This window comes from Melozone crissalis, unplaced genomic scaffold, assembly GCF_028551555.1.
Source record: "Melozone crissalis strain CALT ecotype California unplaced genomic scaffold, PUWL_Pcris_2 ptg000011l_1, whole genome shotgun sequence".
NCBI lineage: Eukaryota > Metazoa > Chordata > Aves > Passeriformes > Passerellidae > Melozone > Melozone crissalis.
This window is the reverse complement of record NW_026535789.1, coordinates 4,534,938-4,554,772: the sequence shown is the minus strand read 5'-3', so window position 1 is coordinate 4,554,772 and position 19,835 is coordinate 4,534,938. Positions and strand designations below refer to the sequence as shown.

The 19,835-nt window shown below is 52.8% G+C and overlaps 1 gene segment (V, D, J or C); it reads left to right on the top strand.

Moving 5' to 3' along the window:
• Positions 1 to 1,225: 1,225 nt before the first annotated feature.
• LOC128933601 (Ig heavy chain V region 914-like) lies at positions 1,226 to 19,668 on the top strand. The segment is given in 3 exon segments: positions 1,226 to 1,282; positions 14,412 to 14,702; positions 19,636 to 19,668. Coding segments are annotated over 3 exon segments (381 nt in total).
• Positions 19,669 to 19,835: the final 167 nt, after the last annotated feature.

The window sequence follows — 19,835 nt, the reverse complement described above, 5'->3', positions numbered from 1 at the left end:
TGAGGACTCGGGGCATTTGGGAACCCATCAAGAAAGGCAGGGCTGAAACCAACATCAATACCATAAGCTTCGTAATTAGAACCAGCATAAGGAGACTTTGCACAGAAATAGGATCCGGAATCCTTGTCCTTGAGGTTGTTCATGGTCAGCGTCACTGACCTCTGCCCATTGTCCCTGGAGATTGTGATCTGGCCCTTTACAGATGGCGCGTATGCGGTGTAGGAACCACTGCTGATCCCTGCGACCCATTCCTGAGCCTGCCCCTGTCTCTGGTGGATCCACATCATTCCAGACTGTCCGAAATCGAACCTGGCCCCTCGGCAGAGGAGGCGCAGCGACCCCCCGGGGGGCTGGAGCTTCCCCCCGCACTCCAGCAGGGTCACGGCCGCCCGGAGCCCTACAGGACAAAGGGGAGATAGGGATGGGAAACCTGATTGGTCGAGGGCTGCAAACTGGGAGGATCAAGCTTGATAAAGTATCGAGACCCACATGGGGGGAGGATGAGGAACTCCAAGGGTCCAAGTTTGGGGCCAAGAGTCAGGATTTGGGTCAATGTTGAGCTTTGGCCTCATCCCCATCTCCCATGGGGGTCCCTGTGCCTGCTCTGCCGGGGGGCCGGGTTCCGTCTCGGTCGTTCTGATCTGCACTGGATCCGCCAGAGCCCCGGGAAGGGGCTGCAGTGGGTGGCCGCCATCGACAGCCACGGTGGCACCGACTTTGCGCCGTCACTGCGGGGCCGGGTCGCGATCTCCAGGGACAACGGGCAGAGCTCCATTTCCCTGACCGTCAACAACCTCAAGGACGAGGATTCCTGATCCTATCCTATTTCTGCGCCAAGGGGTCCAGCACTAACATTGCTGCTGGTACTCCCGAATCCATTGACTCGTGCCTATCCCTGTGTCCCCACCTGTCCCCATTCCCCAGACCATTCCCTCCAGCCCTTGACCCCATCCCTGACCCCCACCGAACCAAATCTGGACCATTTTCCCCAAATCTCAACCATTTGCACCCAGATTTGCAGACCTTGGCTGAGGTTTGGGGCCCAGACCTGATGTTTGGGTCCAGGAGCTGAGATTTGGGGCAGAACCAGCTGAGCTTGGGGCCAATGGTCACAAGTGAACCCCGCTGAGATCTGGGGTGCAAAGGGCACTGTTTTAGGCATGAACAGGTGAGATTTGGGTCAAATGCCTAAAGCTGCAATAGAAATGTGAGAGGTGAGGCAATGATGGTGGAGATTGGGGGAAAAATGTCAAGGTTTGTTGACAAGAGCAAAGATTTGATGGTAAAAGTAGGAATTTTGGGATGTCTGTGAGCCCAGTGTCAGGTGATGGGGCCATCACTAGCATTCTAAATATAATTAGCTCCAGCACCACCAGTACCAGGAGATTTGGCGCAGAAATAGGTGCGGAATCCTCGTCCTTGAGGTTGTTCATGGTCAGCGTCACCAAGCTCTGCCCGTTGTCCCTGGAGATCCTGAACCGGCCCTCGACCGATGGCGTATAATCAGTGCTGCCACCACCATTACTGATATCTGCAACGTACTCCAGCCCCTGCCCGGGTCTCTGGCGGATCCAGTTCATGGCAACACTGCCAAAACTGAACCCGGCCCCTCGGCAGAGGAGGCGCAGGGACCCCCCGGGGGGCTGGAGGTCCCCCCTGGACTCCAGCAGGGTCACGGCCGCCCCGAGCCCTGCAGGACAAAGGGGAGATGGGGATGGGGCCAAAGCTCAACCCTTGACCCAAATCCTGACCCTTGGGCCCAAACTGGAACCCTTGGAGTTCATCATCCTCCTCCTACAGGGGTCCCACCCCTTTTTCAATCATGCAATGCCAACTTGGGCACTCTTCACCAATCAGGTTTCCCATCCCCATCTCCCCTTTGTCCCGCAGGGCGGGACCGGGCGGCCGTGACCCTGCTGGGGTGCGGGGGGAAACCTCCAGCCACCCAGGGGGTCCCTGCGCCTCCTCTGCCAAGGGTCCGGGTTCAGTTTCGGCAGTGTCTCCATGCACTGGGCGCGCCGGAGACCCAGGCTGGGGCTGGAATGCCTCGCAGGGATCTACAGCAGTGGCAGCGCCTACTATGCGGATTCAGTCAAGGGCCGGTTCACGATCTCCAGGGACAACGGGCAGAGCTCGGTGACGCTGACCATGAACAACCTCAAGGACGAGGATTGTGGATCCTATTTCTGTGCCAAAAATATTGATAATAATTTTTGCAGTGCTGGTGCTCCTCTTGATCCATCTGATCCCATCGTCGGGTCCCCATCTGTCCCCATTCCCCAGACTCTTCCTCCATTCCAGTCCCCTGTCCCTGCTCTGAGCTGGTTCTGCCCCAAATCTCAGCTCTTGGCCCCAATCTCAGCTGCTAGCTCCAAGCCTCAACCAAGGTCCCCAAACCTGGGTGCAAATGATTGAGATTTGGGGAAAATGGGCCAGATTGGGTCCGTGGCTATGACACAGTTCCACCACTGAAATTCTGGGGCAGAATGGGTCCAGTTGGGCAAAAATGGTTAGGATTGGTGGGACGAGGGTGAGCTCAGGGTGAAACCGGCCCCGATTTGGGGCCAGGAGCTGAGATTTGGGGTCAGAGCAGGGCAAGGATGGGACAAAGGGTCAAGAGTGGGATTAGGGGTTTGAGGGAAGGGTCTGGGGAATGGGGACAGGTGGGGACACAGACATGGGAACAGGACCAACACCAGCCCTGTCACAATAACCAGCAGCAGGAGTAGCAGTATTAAAAATTTCACACGGAAATAGGATCCGGAATCCTCGTCCTTGAGGTTGTTCATGGTCAGCGTCACCAAGCTCTGCCCGTTGTTCCTGGAAATCGTGAACCGGCCCTTGACCGATGGACTGTAGTAGGTGTAAGCGCCACTGCTCCAGATCCCCGCAATGTATTCCAGCCCCTGCCCGGGTCTCTGGCGGATCCATTGCGTGGGAAAACTGCTGAAACTGAACCCGGACCCTCGGCAGAGGAGGCGCAGGGACCTCCAGGGGGGCTGGAGGTCCCCCCGGACTCCAGCAGGGTCACGGCTGCCCAGAGCCCTGCGGGACAAAGGGGAGATGGGGATGAGGCCAAAGCTCAACCCTTGAACACACAATCCTGACCCCTGGCCCCAAATTGGGACCCTTGGACATCATCATCCTCCTCCCAGGTGGGTCACATCCCTTTTTTCAAGTGTGCTATGCCTACTTGGGCACTCTTGACCTATCAGGTTTCTCATCCCCATCTCCTCTTTGTCCCGCAGGGCTCTGGGCGGCCGTGACCCGGCTGGAGTGCGGGGGGCACCAGGCACCCCCGGGGGGTCCCTGACGTTGCTGTGCCGAGGGTCCGGGTTTGATGTCGGTGGCATCACCATGTTCTGGGTCCGCCAGAGACCCGGGCAGGGGCTTGAGTGGGTTGGGAGCATCAGGAAGGAGGGCTGGAGCTCCATGTACGCACCGTCGGTGCAGGGCCGGGTCACGATCTCCAGGGACAACGGGCTGAGCTCGGTGATGCTGACCATGAACAACCTCAGGGTCGAGGATTCCGGATCCTATTTCTGTGCCAAAGCTGCTGGTGCTGGTTGGGCTGCAGATGCTACTTACATTGACCATGCCGGTGGTGGCAGCGCCCTTGCCTGAGCCCCTCTTGTCCCCAAGTCTCAGAACCTTTACCCAAATCTCGGCCCTTGACCCCATTCTTGACTCATTTGCCCAGATCTGCCCCATTTCCCCCAAAGACCCCAAACCCCCAAACTGGTTCTGCCCAAAAACCCTCCTGCTTTGACCCCAAAACTCGCCCGATTCTGCCCCAAATCCCGACTCTGGGCTCCCAGCCACAGCTGCTGATCCAAACCTCACCCGCTGCCCCCAAATCTCGGCCCTTTGGGCACTTTTGGGGCACAAGGGGGAGATTTGGAGCCGAGAGTTGACTTTGGGGCCAGACCCAGGGGAGGGTTTGGGGCCAATGGGCAGCGTTGGGGCAAAGGGGGCGGGGGTGGGACAAAGGGTCAGGGGTGGGTCAGGGGGGTTTGAGGAAGGGTCTGGGGACAGCTGGGGACAGGGACGGGGCTGAAACCCCAAACACCAACCCAAACACCGGGAGTGAAACCAATGGAATGGGCGACATTCCAGCCACCATAGGAATCCTTGGCACAGAAATAGGATCCGGAATCCTCATCCTTGAGGTTGGTCATGGTCAGTGTCACCGAGCTCTGCCCATTGTCCCTGGAGATCGTGACCCGGCCCTGGACTGAATCTCCATAGTGGGTGGTGCCACCAGTGTTGATGTGTGCTACGAACTCCAGCGCCTGCCCGGGTCTCTGGCGGACCCCGCCCGTCCCAAAACTGCCGAAATAAAACCCGGACCCTCAGCAGAGGAGGCGCAGGGACCCCCCGGGGGGCTGGAGATCCCCCCCACACTCCAGCAGGGTCACGGCCACCCGGAGACCCGCAAGACAAAGGGGATGGAAAAGCTCAACCGTTGATCCAAATCCTGACTCTTGGCCCCACATTGGGTCCCTTGGAGTTCATCATCCTCCTCCCAAGTGGGTCCTGCCCCTTTTTCAAGCTGGCCATACCTGCTTTGAGGCCCTCGGCCAATCAGGTTTCCCATCCCCATATCCCCTTTGTCCTGCAGGGCTCCGGGCAGCCGTGACCCTGCTGGAGTGCGGGGAGGAGCTCCAGCTCCCCGGGGGGTCCCTGCGCCTCCCTTGCCAAGGGTCCGGGTTCAGTTTCAGGAGTGTTGCCCTGCAATGGATCCGACAGAGACCCAGGCAGGGGCTGGAGTGGGTCGGAAGCATCAGGAGCAATGGCTCCGGCACCAACCTCGCGCCATCGTTCAAGGATCGCGTCAGGATCTCCAGGGACAACGGGCAGAGCTCGGTGACGCTGACCGTGAACAACCTCAAGGACGAGGATTCCGCCGTTTATTTCTGTGCCAAAGAACCACGCACTGGTGGTTGGAATGCTGCTGCTGGTTGTCCTTTCAGCCTCGTCCCTGTCCCCATTCCCCAGACCCTTCCCTCCAACCCCTGACAACATTCCTGACCTGTGGAGGATTTTATTAAGAGTTGGTTAGCTGAGAAAGGCCATACTGACTTAATGCCACTGGTTAAGCTGAAAGAGGGAGGTCAGCAGTCTCTGATTCAGTGACTGCTGACAGGCAAGAATGCCGGATGGCCTTGCTGCAACATGAGGAAAGGGAGGTGAGATTAGTCCTGAATATCTGCAGAATGTAACAGAAGAATAAGCACAAGAATGTAAAAGTAGGTGTAGTTGTTGATATGTAACTAACCAATCCTGAGCTCAACTTTTGCAATATGTATGAAGCTTATTAAGAACTATATTTAACCCGCCGTATTCGATCAATAAATCGAACTTGGATGAACCAATTGGTGTCTGGGTCTCCTTCTTCCGACAAATGGTGGAGAATGCGGGCAAAGGCAGCATTCTGAACGTTCGCTCTCTTGGATTATAAATTCGCCACGGTCGGGGAAGTTGAGTGAGAGTCCTTGCAGCCGGGACGGTGCCGGATTTTAAAAGCACCCTTGAGGATTACAAAAGGTATCTCAAGTCTCTACGTGTCGCCGAGAGCCTGGAAGGCTGCAACAGCGCGCGCTGATATATAGGTATGGATAGGCAAGCGACATACGGTCCCTTCTCCTCATATTTAGAAAGGCGAGGAGTAAAAGGGATAGATTTAAAAAAGGAATTACCAGGGTTATTAGCTTATGGTTATTCTAAAAGAATTTTTGCTAACCCACATACAGTTCATGAGATAGTAGAGTGGAAAAAGTTTGGGGATATCCTGTGGGATACGGTGTTAGATGATGATAAGTCAGCAAAGAAATTTGGCAAGTTATGGCGGGTGGTGTATAATACGTTACTTCAGCAGGTCTCTGAGAGAAAGGCAGCAGAAAGGGCAACAGAAGCTCATAAGAGGAATATAGGGTATGGTCGTGAGGATGATCCCTTATCACCTTCTGTAACTCAGATACTTATGCCTAAGGGTCCCCAGCAAAATGGTGTGGAAAATTTTCCCTTAGATACAGTGGAACCATCTGCACCCTTCCTGTCAGAGGGGGAGGGCGAGTTGGATGGTGGGGGTGGGAGCAAGCCAGCTTCGCCTCCGCTGCCAGCTTCAGACGAGTTGGATGGTGGAGGTAAGAGCAAGCCAGCTTCGCCTCCGCCGCCAGCTTCAGGCGGGTCGGATGGTGGGGGTGAGAGCAAGCCAGCTTCGCCTCCGCCGCCACCTTTGCCTCCGCCGCTTCCCCCGAGCGGGCCGGCTCCGCGGGGGGGCCACTTCCCCCGCGCGAGTCGTCTCCGGTTTCACTGTCAGCTCCAGCAGCGGGGGGGCCGCTTTCCCCGCGCGAGCCGGCTCCTGCTCCACCGCCTTCCCCATGCGAGAACTCGGTCTCGGTACCGAAGTGCCAGCAGCATAGCACCCTTAAAGAGTCAGATCCCATCCCGGGGGCACACAGTGACCTTTGGGGGGAGATGGCTAAACAGAGGAGGGAAGCTTGGGCTGCTGTGGCAAAAGAAGTAATGCAGATGGGGGATGGCGAGGCGGTGGAAGTAGCTTCTAATCTTGCATGTCCGGTTACATACACACCACAGTATGATGCACAGGGGAACCTTACACATAATATAGCGGAATATACTCCCTTAGATTGGAAGATGTTAGCTCAATTACGTTCTATGGTTAGTTTGGAGTAAAAAGTGAACCTGTTAAGCAAATGCAAGAGTGTTAACTACTTTAGGGGCAAATTGGACTATTGAGGAAGCTTTAGAGCGAATGGCATTAATGCCAACAGCTTCACAGGCATTTATAGTAGATACTTTAAAGGAATTAGGATTAGGGTTACAAAGGCAAGCAGAGTCTACTCAAAATCAGGTGTTAGCTGCTCAGAATCAGGTGTTAGCTGCTCTTGCTCCTCTCCGAAGCGGCTCACTGGCGGACACGCAGAGCTCGAGACCATTCATCAAGTGTTACTGATGCGGCAATGAGGGACATACGCGCCCAGACACAAGTAGCCGCCGTGACATCGGAGACATCAGCTGCTGACGTAACATCACTGTCACCTCCTGTCTGCAACAGCAACAGCAGAGAGCCTCGGTTTGGATTTATCAGCAGCAGTAGACGTCACACTAATGACGAACCGGCCTGAGAGGATACAAACTGGAGTAAAGGGTCCTCTTCTATTAAATGGATAAAGATGTGGAGCATTGTTATTAGGACGTTCTTCAATAACTATGCTGGGATTATTTGTATTGCCTGGTGTTATCGATGTGGATTATACAGGGGAAATACAAATCATGGTTTACACCCTTTATCCTCCTATTAAAATAACAAAAGGACAACGCATTGCACAATTAATACCACTATCACAAATGACATCTGGTATACCATCATTTACTGGACAAACACGGGATGAAAAGGGTTTTGGCTCTACTGATGTTACACTTTTAACTGTGGATTTACAAAATAGACCAAAACAAAAAGTGGAAATTACCCATGGGCATCAAAGCATAACCCTTTATGGATTATTGGATACAGGAGCTATTACAGCTTTTACAGATGCAGGAAAGAAATCAAGGCGTGCTGCTGTCACCTGGCAAGAAAAAGGACAATGGAAGCATCAACTTCTTACAGCAGATCCTGCAGATAGTTTACAAACTTTGGAATTGTTAGCAGTAGTATGGGCAATGTCTAACTTACAGGAGCCTTAAATGTGGTCACAGACTCTATGTATGTTGCCGGAGTAGCCAGACGAATAGAGGAAGCAGCAATTAAGGAAGTGAATAATAAACGATTGTATGAGTTATTGATACAATTAAGGAAAGCTTTACGAGAGAGAAATGCAGTGTATTCTGTGATTCATATTGGGAGTCATAAATGGTCTGAAGGTTTAGGAGAAGGGAATGAACGTGCAGACAAATTGGTTACTTTACCCATTGATAACTCTTGTCCTATTGACAAGCATACATTGGCCAGAGAAGCACATAGCAGATATCATCAAAATGCAAGAGGGCTTGCAAAACATTTTGAGCTGAGTTTATCAGAAGCTAAAGCCATTGTTAGAGCATGTCCAATATGTAGTTATCATAATGGTGGAATAGGTTTAGGCATGGGAGTTAATCCTCGAGGTTTGGAAATAAATGAGAAATGGCAAATGGATGTTACACATATAGCTAGATTTGGTAAAGTTAAGTGTGTGCATGTCACTATAGATACATATAGTCATTACATATGGGCTACGGCTCAGGCAGGAGAAAAAGCTACACATGTTATCAGGCACCTGTTAAGTTGTTTTGCTGTTATGGGAGTCCCAAAGAGTATCAAAACGGATAATGGTCGAGCTTATGTGAGTGCTAGGGTCCAGAAATTTTTGAATCAGTGGTCTGTTAGGCATGTGACAGGTATTCCACACTCTCCTACTGGATAGGCAATAGTGGAAAGAGCAAATGGTACCCTTAAGCAGTATATTGAGAAGCATCAAGATTTAACAGACCCACAATCATGCTTAGCTAAGGTTCTGTATGTGATCAATCATTTATGTATTTTTGGGGAAGACGATATCCCTCCTGCAATTAAACATCATCCGAGGTCAGGTCAGGAAATTAAAACTCGACTACAGGATTATGGGAAAAACCTGCAAAAGTATTATACTGGGGTCGGGGATATCTTTGTGTTTCCTCACCTACAGGACCTTTGTGGGTGCCTGCTAAGTGGACTAAACCTGTTTTTGATGCAGCCTCTGGTGGACTGTCTCACGGAGGAGGACAAGGAGCTACTGGGGAAGAAACTGTTTCTAGTCCTACGACCACTACTGTTACAGTTGAAGGGACACTTGAAAATGTTGGACAAAGCACTGACACGTCACTATCGGACGGCCCAGGAGCCGATTGGTTTTATTGACTCATTATCAACTTTTCGTTTAACAAATCCAGCAAAGGAACATTGCCTTGACTGTTATGATCCACATTGTGCTGCCTGGATTGCTCTACGTTGTGGGGGTTGTGATAATACTTTTTGGATAGAACAATCATTATTATGGGATTTGTGGTGTCACATTTGTAAGCACGAGCACACGTGGGGTAAAAGCTGGCAAGATGAATTAAGGAGACAAACAGGGCAAAATGCATATGTAGCTTTAAATCTTTATGAGTCTCCTGAACAAAAAATTCTTGCTTATTATCAATGGGAAGTATAATGTGTTGTAAATAGAATTGAGGTTCAAAGTAAAGTCACGTATAGTCTCTGTAAGGTGTAGAAAATTAGTACCTTTAACACAACGTTCAATTGTAGGGTCCTTCAGAGGGAATCCTGAAAGAGCACTAGACTGCTGCATTGAAAAGTTGCAAAAATTAAGTTTGCAAGTAACAGTACCAGTAAAGTTAGGAGCAGCAAAACTGAAAGCAGATAAGAAAAAGAAGGTAAGATGGGGAACAACCTCATCTAAATAAGGCTATTAGTGATTGCTAATTAGCTTTCTATGATTAGGGCAATTTCACATCTATGGGACTCTGCCTTGTGGGATGATGTAGCTCCATGGGACCCTGCTTCGTGGCATGCTATAGGTGTTGAAGAACAAGAACAGCGATTACGAGATAAGATACATTTTGTATTAAAGAAGGAGCTTGAATTGGTAGCTGTATATAGTAAGAAAGCTGAAGAGGCTTTGCAATCACCGCCATTGAACTGGTTGGATTGGATCACACAGATAAATTTTAATACTGATCCTTTCCTATATACACTTCCTTGTTATGTTTGCAAAAAGGATAATAATAAGTGCGATGCTTGGGTAGCTTTGCATTGTGCTGATTGCAATAAGGTTTACTGGTATTCACAGAGGACAGTAGGAATTTTATGGTGTCACCCTTGTTTTGGGAAGTGGATTCGATATTCTTTCTGGTTTAGATCTCTTGAACAAAGTACTGGCCTGCCAGGAAGGGCAGGATTGGAGCTTTTTGAGAGTGCAGAACAAGTGGTTATAGCATATATTAGATGGAAATTACAGCAAGTACTTAGAGAGCTTGAAATTACTACATCCTCACGCATCATAGCAGCTCGCTGTAAAGCTGATTTGCTTTTAAACCTACCTGATGCTATACCTGTAAGCAAGGATGCTGATTTGGAATTAGATCAGTGTATTCAGAAATTGACTCAGCCTCACAATAGACATTCTAACAAACCAGGGAAAAGACAACGAAGAGAGGAAAAACAGAGAAAGCAGAAAGAAGAATGAAGTTTGTTTTTATACTGCTCAATGCTGTAGTAAGTGAAGCGATAGGGATAACACGTTTCAGTCAGCCAAGAGAAAATCTATGGGTAACACTTGCTAAACAGATTAACCAATCATCGCTTTGTCTTAGTCTTGGAGGAATTACTAATCCATTTCGAACATGCTTGGTAGGACTTCCAGTGTGGTCTCCTGGAGAATTTTGCAGTTTAACAAGTAATCGAACTTTATGCATGCGTAACATGTCTAACATCACATTGCCAGCACAGCAAGGATATACTGCGGGTCAGAGTGATGGCTATCGCCAATGCTTACTAATCCAATCACTTAACACCTCCTTGCATTCTCCTCCTGAAGAATTAGATCTTTTTGGAAGTGCAAATGCCAGTATGCCTAACATTACAGCTGGAGGATAGTTTAGTTTCAAACCCTTGGATGTTCAAAATTTAAATCAACCTAAAGACACATGGGCCACCTTGGATTCATCCCTGAATTTGAGTGAATTCTCTCCACAGCATTACAGTCAATGTAACGGCACAAACATCACGGCACCAATGAAGTTACCTACAGGAATATTTCTAATTTGTGGAGACAGGGCGTGGAATGGTGTACCAGCTAAGCTACAGGGTGGACCCTGTTATTTGGGAAAATTGTCCTTGTTTCACCCTAATGTATCCTTGCTAATGCAGCTCAGTCAAGCATCAAACAGGAAAAGGCGTAGTATACATGACTTGGACTGCAGCCAGATAGGAGATCCAAAGTTTTGGGGTACATTCAGACAAGTAGTAGTTTCAACTATCTTACCAGGAAGATCTGCCAATAAAGCTATGAATTTAGCAAAACAATTAGGGTGCTGGACAAGAAATGAGCTGAACCAGACATCCCAAATTCTGGACATGATGATTGCAGATGTGCAAAGTGTTAACCATGCTGTTTTACAAAATAGAGCTGCTGTAGACTTTTTGCTCTTAGCACAAGGGCATGGATGTGAAGAATTTGAGGGAATGTGTTGTATGAATTTGTCTGATCATTCGGTGTCCATTCATACTAAGATAAAAGAACTACAACAGGGACTTCACAATCTCAAGGAAGAAGAAGGTTTAGGAATTGACAAATGGCTTAAAGGCTTAGGGCTTGGACCATTGCTAAGGAACATTGTGATCTATGCTATAGGACTACTGGGTGTAGTTTTACTGTTTTTGCTTATTTTGCCTTGTGTCTTTAATTGTATTCAAAACATGGTCAGTCGTATGATAGCAAAAATGCAGACTAGTCTTCTTGCTCAAGAAGAAAACAGGGGAAATGTGGAGGATTTTATTAAGAGTTGGTTAGCTGAGAAAGGCCATACTGACTTAATGCCACTGGTTAAGCTGAAAGAGGGAGGTCAGCAGTCTCTGATTCAGTGACTGCTGACAGGCAAGAATGCCGGATGGCCTTGCTGCAACATGAGGAAAGGGAGGTGAGATTAGTCCTGAATATCTGCAGAATGTAACAGAAGAATAAGCACAAGAATGTAAAAGTAGGTGTAGTTGTTGATATGTAACTAACCAATCCTGAGCTCAACTTTTGCAATATGTATGAAGCTTATTAAGAACTATATTTAACCCGCCGTATTCGATCAATAAATCGGACTTGGATGAACCAACTGGTGTCTGGGTCTCCTTCCTCCGACACTGACCCTTTGTGCCAACCCTGCCCTTCTGTGGCCCCAAATCTCAGCTCTGGCCCCAAATCAGGGCCGTTTTCATGCTGAGCTCACTCTCGTCCCAGAAATCCCAACCATTTTTGCCAACTGGATCCGTTCTGCCCCAAAATCTCAGCGGTGGAACTGAGTCGCAGGCACAGACCCAAATCTGGCCCATTTTCCCAAAATCTTGATCATTTGCACCCAGGTTTGTGGACGTTGGTTGAGACTCGGTGCCCAGAGCTGAGGTTTGGGGACAAGAGCTGAGATTGGGGCAGAACCAGCTCAGAGCTGGGACAGGGGGACAGGAATGGAGGAAGTGTTGGGGAAATGGGGACAGGGGGACCCAATGATTGGATCAGATTGACCAAGAGGAGCACCTGCACCGCAACAACTATTATCAATATATTTGGCACAGAAACAGGATCCGGAATCCTCGTCCTTGAGGTTGTTCATGGTCAGCGTCACCGAGCTCTGCCCGTTGTCCCTGGAGATCGTGAACCGGCCCTTGACTGAAGCTGCATAGTAGGCTCTGCCACTGCTGTAGATCCCTGCGAGACGTTCCAGCCCCTGCCTGGGCCTCTGGCGCACCCAGCACATGGTGACACTGCCGAAACTGAACCTGGACCCTCGGCAGAGGAGGCACAGGGACCCCCCGGGGGGCTGGAGGTGCCCCCCGTACTCCAGCAGGGTCACGGCCGCCCGGAGCCCTGCGGGACAAAGGGGAGATGGGGATGAGACCAAAGCTCAACCCTTGACCCAAATCCTGACTTGTGGCCCCAAATTAGGACCCTTGGAGTTCATCATCCTCATGCCAGGTGAGTCACATCCCATTTTCCAGCAGACCACACCCGCTTTGAACCCACAGCCAATGACGTTTCTCATCCCCTTTGTCCCGCAGGGCTCCGGGCGTCTGTGACCCTGCTGGAGTCTGGGGGGAACATCCAGCCCCCCGGGGGCCCCTGACGTTGCTGTGCCGAGGGTCCGGGTTCTGTTTTGGGGATTATGGAATTTACTGGATCCGCCAGAGACCCAGGCAGGCTTTGGAATATGTTGCAGGGATCTACAGCAGTGGTGGCACCATCTACTATGCACCATCGGTCAAGGGCCGGTTCAGGATCTCCAGGGACAACGGGCAGAGCTCGCTGACGCTGACCATGAACAACCTCAAGGACGAGGATTCCAGATCCTATTTCTGTGGGAAAGCTTCATGCTCTGTTTGTGTTCCTAGTGCTGGTTATGTTGATGATGCACGTTATGGCGTCCAGCTCCTGGTTCTGGCACCACTCCCATCATTGAGTCCCAAGAGTTGTGATTTTAGTCCCAATTGTCACCCATTGACCCAGCCCTTGACTCTTTGTCCCCATTTGCACCAATGGTCAGCACTGACCACAAACCCTGTCCTGCTCCTGCCCAAAAACTCAACCATTGGCCCCAAACCTTCACCCCTGAGCTCCAGGTCTGATCTTGCTCTCCAAGAGTTCCCATTTTTGCCTGTTCCAGCTCAGCCAATCAGGGCTCGAGGAGCAGGGGGTGATTTGAGGACAACGTGGAGATTTGGGGCGAATTTTGGTGCCAACTTACTTTGGTTTGGGGCAGAACCAGTAAGGGCTTTGTGGCTTCGTGGTTGGCGTTGCTGGAAATGGGGGAGATCTGGGGGAAAGGGTCAGGAATGGGGTCAAGGGCTGAGATTTGGGGAAGGGTCTGGGGAGTGGGGACAGGAAGGGCTCAGAAATGGTGGTGCCACCACAGGCAGGGTCAATATCAGCAGCAGCATAAGCACCACATCCATAAGCAGATTTGGCACAGAAATAGGATCCGGAATCCTCGTCCTTGATGTTGTTCATGGTCAGCGTCACCGAGCTCTGCCTGTTGTCCCTGGAGATCGTTACCTGGCCCTTGACCGATGGCGCGTACCAGGTGCTGCCAATTTTGCTGATATTGGCGACTGGCTCCAGCCCCTGCCCGGGTCTCTGCCGATGCCAGCCCATCTCAAAACTGCCAAAATCGAATCCGGACCCTCGGCAGAGGAGGCGCAGGGATCCCCGTGGGGGCTGGAGGTCCCCCCCGCACTGCAGCAGGTTCACGGCCGTTTCACCATCCCGAAACCTTCACCAGTTTGCCCCAAATTCCCTTTATCTGACCCCAATTCTCCAACAGAGGACTCCAGTATTGTAAAGTGCCTTCAACACAGAAATTAACCCAGATCCACCCATTAATTAATTTGACAGCTCCACCCGACTTTTGCATCGCCACGTGCCCATCTCCCCTTTTTCCCGCAGCGCTCCGGGCGGCCGTGACCCGGGGACAAAGGGGAGATGGGGATGGGAAACCTGATTGGTGAAGAGTGCCCAAGTTGGCATGGCACGCTTGAAAAAGTGGTGGGACACATGTGAGAGGAGGGTGATGAACTCCAAGGGTTAGAATTTGGGGCCAATAGTCAGGATATGGTTTGAGCTTTGGCCACATCCCCATCTTCCCTTTGTCCCGCAGAGCTCCAGGTGGCCGTGACCCTGCTGGAGTGTGGGGGGGACCTCCAGCCCCCCGGGGGGTCCCTGCGCCTCCTCTGCCGAGGGTCTGGGTTTTATTTCGGCAACTCTGACATGTTCTGGATCCGCCAGAGACCCAGGCATGGGCTGGAATGGGTTGGAAGTATCAGCAGTAGTGGTGGCAGCACCTACTACGCGCCGTCCGTCAAGGGCCGGTTCACGATCTCCAGGGACAACGGGCAGAGCTCGGTGACGGTGACCATGAACAACCTCAAGGACGAGGATTCCGGATCCTATTTCTGTGCCAAAGCTGCCTATAATAATTGGGGTGCTGCTGCTGGTGTGGATGGTGTTCACCTCATCCCCATCCCTGTGTCCCCACCTGTCCCCATTCCCCAGCCCCTTCCCCACACCCTAGCCCACGACCCCATTCCTGTCCCCGTGACCCAGCTCTGAACTGGCTCTGCCCCACATTCTCAGGTCTTGGCCCCAAACCTCAGCTCTGGGTTCCAAGTCTCAGCCTAGGTCTCCAAACCCGGGTGCAAATGGTCAAGATTTGGGGAAAATGGGCCATATTTGGTGTGTGTCTGTGACTCAGGTCCACCACTGAAATTCTGGGCCAGAACAGAGATGGGGATGAGGACAAAGCTCAACCCTTGACCCAAACCCCGACTTTGGCCCCAAATTTTGACACTTCTGCCGCCATATCCTCCTCCTGGCTGCCCTCTCAAGTGGGTCCTGCCCCTTTTTTCTGCAAGCCATGCCCCTTTTCCCGTTTTGGACCAGTCAGATTCCTTGTTTCCATCATCTCCCCTTTGTCCCGCAGGGCTCCGGGCGGCTGTGACCCTGCTGGAGTGCGGGGGGGACCTCCAGCCCCCCGGGGGGTCCCTGCGCCTCCTCTGCCGAGGGTCCGGGTTCAGTTTCGGCAGTTTTTCCATGCAATGGATCCGCCAGAGGCCCGGGCAGCGTCTGGAGTGGGTCGCGGGTATCAGGAAAGATGGTGCTTACACCAGCTCCACGCCATCCTTCAAGGGCCGGTTCAGTATCTCCAGGGACAACGGGCAGAGCTCGGTGATGCTGACCATGAACAACCTCAAGGACGAGGATTCGGGATCCTATTTCTGTTCCAAATCTGCTGCTGCTGGCAATTGGGGTGATGCTGCTGCCTATGTTGAAGACACCAGTTGTGGATCCACCCCCGTCTCCATGTCCCCCCTGTCCCCAATCCCAGACCCTTGCCCCTCAAACCTCACTCATGGACCCTTTGTTCCAAATCTCCCCCATTGGCATGAATGGTCAGCACTGACCCCAAATCCTCCCCTGCTCCTTCCCAAAAACTCAACCATTGCCCCAAAACCTTCAGCCCTGGCCTCCAGTTCAGGCCTCCTCCAATCAGGGCCCAGGGAGCTGGGGAAGATTTGGTTAGAATGGGAAAAACTGGGAGAAAGTCGGAAATTGGGGCAGTCATGCCAGAGTTTGGGGGTAAGTGGTGAGCATCTGAGGAGAAGGTCTGGGATATTGGGAAAGGATCTGCGGGGATCGGAGACATTTGGTGACCATCATGGCAGGTGGGACCATTGCCAGAACTGTCACTAAGAGCAGCACTATCATAACCGTAACTACTACCAGTACCACGTTTGGCACAGAAATAGGATCCGGAATCCTCGTCCTTGAGGTTGTTCATGGTCAGGGACATGGAGCTCTGCCCGTTGTCCCTGGAGATCATGACCCGGCCCTTGACCGACGGCGCTTAGTCGCTGTAAGCACCACTGCTGATACTCGCAATGTATTCCAGCGTCTTCCCAGATTTCTGTCGGATCCAGATCATTCCAAAATCCCCAAAATCGAACCCGGACCCTCGGCAGAGGAGGCGCAGGGACCCCCCGGGGGGCTGGAGGTCCCCCCCGCACTCCAGCAGGGTCACGGCTGCCCGGAACCCTGCGGGACAAAGGGGAGATGGGGATGAGGCCCCGGATCCGGCCGTGGGCTGGGTGTGACCAGATCCAAAAAGGGACCTCGACCAACCTGGGAGGGGCAGCAGGATCAGGAGGAGGAGAAAGTTCCACAATTTGGGGTCAACATCAGGATCTGCATGCAGGAATCAACATTTGGGTGGATTTTTTCCCTCATCCCCATCTCCCCTTTGTCCCGCAGTGCTCCGGGCGGCTGTGACCCTGCTGGAGTGCGGGGGGGACCTCCAGCCCCCTGGGGGGTCCCTGCGCCTCCTCTGCCGAGGGTCTGGGTTCAATTTCGGGAGTGTTGCCCTGCAATGGGTCCGCCAGAGACCCGGGCAGGGGCTGGAATGGGTCGGGAGCATCAGGAGCGATGGTTCCGGCACCAACCTCGCGCCATCGTTCAAGGATCACGTCAGGATCTCCAGGGACAACGGGCAGAGCTCAGTGACGCTGACCATGAACAACCTCAAGGACGAGGATTCTGCCACCTATTTCTGTGCCAAAGAACCTGGCACTGGTCGTTGGAATGCTGCTGCTGGTTGTCCTTCCAGGTCCGTCCCTGTCCACAATCGCCAGACCCTTCCCTCCAACCCCTGACCCCATTCCTGACCCTTTGTCCCAAGCCTGCCCTGCTCTGGCCCCAGATCTCAGCTCTGGCCCCAAATCAGGGCCGGTTTCACCCTGACTTCAGCCTCGTCCTCGAAATCCCAATCATCGCCCCCAGACTGAACCCATTGTGTGCCAAAATCCCAGTGGTGGGACTGAGTCCTAGCCACGGACCAAATCTTGCCCATTTTCCCCAAATCTCGACCATTTGCACCCAGATTTGGAGACCTTGGTTGAGCCTTGGAGCCCAGAGCTGAGGTGTGGGGCCAGGAGCTGAGATTGGGGCAGAGCCAGCTCAGACCTGGGACACGGGGACAGGAATGGGGTCAGGGGCTGAGGATTGGGGGAAGGGTCTGGGGAACAGGGACGGGAGGGGGCAGAGCCATGGGGATGGGGTCAACATTATAAGCATTATTCCCCGAATAATTATCAGCAGATTTGGCGCAGAATATGATCCGGAATCCTCGTCCTTGAGGTTGTTCATGGTCAGCGTCACTGAGCTCTGCCCATTGTCCCTGGAGATGCTCACGCGCTCCATGAATGACGTCCCGTAGTGGGCGCTGGAACCGTCCCTGCTGATCCCCGCGAGCCACTCCAGCCCCTGCCTGGGTCTCTGGCGCACCCAGAACATTCCATTGCTCCCGAAATTGAACCCGGCCCCTCGGCAGAGGAGGCGCAGGGACCCCCCGGGGGGCTGGAGGTGCCCCCCGCACTCCAGCAGGGTCACGGCCCCTCCCCCATCCTCAAACCTTCATTGGAGTTTTTCCTCAAATTCCCTTTGTCTGGCCCCAAATCTCCAAGAGAGATGCCCACTATTATACAGTGCCTTCAAGCCTCCAACTGACCCCAATTCACCCATTGATTAATTGGACAGCTCTGCCAGAGTTTTGCGTCGCCTCATCCCCATCTCCCCTTGGTCCCGCAGGGCTCCGGGCGGCCATGACCCTGCTGGAGTGCAGGGGGGACCTCCAGCCCCCCGGGGGATCCCTGCGCCTCCTCTGCCGAGGGTCCGGGTTCAGTTTCGGGAATTTTGGGCTGGGATGGATGCGCCAGAGATCCGGGCAGGGGCTGGAATGGCTCGCAGGGGTTCATAACGATGGAGACACCTACTACACGCCATCGGTCAAGGGCCGGTTCAGGATGTCCAGGGACAATGGGCAGAACTCGGTGACGCTGACCATGAACTGCCTCAAGTACGAGGATTCCGGATCCTATTTCTGCACCAAGGGTGCTTACAGTTGTTTTGCTCTTTCTGATGCTGGTGTTTGTGATGTTTTTCATGGCCCTTTTCCTGTCCCCGCGCCCCAGATCATTCCCTCAAACCCCAGACCCCACTCCTTACCCTGCGTCCCAACCCTGCCCTGCTCTGGCCCCAAATCTCAGCTCCTGGCCCCAAATCTCAGCTCCTGGCTCCTCCGGATTCTGTTCCTGTGGGAAATCTCCTGGTACCGGTGGCACTTATGCTGCTGGTTATATTGAGAGTGCCGACCACGGCCTCATCCCCAACCAGCATTAGGAGCAGCACCGTAACCATCAGCATCCTTGGCACAGAAATAGGATCCGGAATCCTCGTCCTTGAGGTTGTTCATGGTCAGCGTCACCGAGCTCTGCCCGTTGTCCCTGGAGATCCTGAACCGACCCTTGACCGACGGCGCGTACCCCTTTTACTCAAATCTTCAACATTTCCCCCAAAACTCCACTGTCACTTCCCCAATTCCCAGTTTTCCCCCAACTTTGCCCATTTCTCCCCAGTCTGGCCCTTCCCCTCCATCCTAGAGTGGCACGGGGATCATTCCAGGACCCTTTGCACACAAAGCTTTTTGTGCAGCCGGCGCTCTGCTGCAGCGGCCCGAGGCTGAGCAGCCCTCTCCCAAACCAGATGTTCACAGTGACCAAAACCAGCAACTTTCTGTTTCCTTTCCTGCCCCGGCCGGGCCCCGGCAGCTGCCGGGGAGGAAGTGGGGGGAGGCTGCGGAGCCCCAAAATCGCGGCGTCTGCTCCTCCCTCTCTCCCTCCCTTTGTCCCTCCTGGGGTTTCACTTCTCCCTCAGCGGCCTCGGTGTCTGGGGCTGCTCCTTGGGGCTGGGCTGGAATCCTCTCTGGGAGCTCTGGACATGGTAACGATGCTGGTGGTGGCCCCAAATCCCCATCCCTGGCTCCCCAAATGTCCCAAAACCCCCAAATCCTGCCCCAAATCACAAACCTTGACCCCATTCTTTACCTTCTCCCCCAGTGTCCACCATCTTTGCCCCAACATTCTACTTTATCCCAGTTTTTCCCATTTCACCCAAATCTGCCCCAGCTCCCCGGGCCCTGATTGGAGGAGGCCTGAACTGGAGCCCAGGGGTGAAGGTTTGGGGCAAATGGTTGAGATTTGGGGCAGGAGCAGGGGAGGGTTTGGGGTCAGTGCTGACCATTGGGGCAAATGGGGGAGATTTGGGACAAAGGGTCAAGGGCTGAGGTTCTGGGAGAGGGTCTGGGTTTGGGGACTGGGAGGCTCAAAAAAAAGGACTCAGAAAAAAACCACCATGACCAACATCATCCCAATCAATGTCTTTATCAGCAGCAGGACCACAACAACCATCCCAACTTTTGGCACAGAAATAGGATCCGGAATCCTCGTCCATGAGGTTGTTCATGGTAAGCGTCATGGAGCTCTGCCCGTTGTCCCTGGAGATCGTGAACTGGCCCTTGACGGATGGCGCGTAGTAGATATAAGCACACGTGTTGCTGATGTAGGCGACCCATTTCAGCCCCTGCCCGGGTCTCTGTCGAACCCAGTTCATGGCAAAATTCCCAAAATCATACCCGGACCCTCGGCAGAGGAGGCGCAAGGACCCCCCCGGGGGGCTGGAGGTCCCCCAACACTCCAGCAT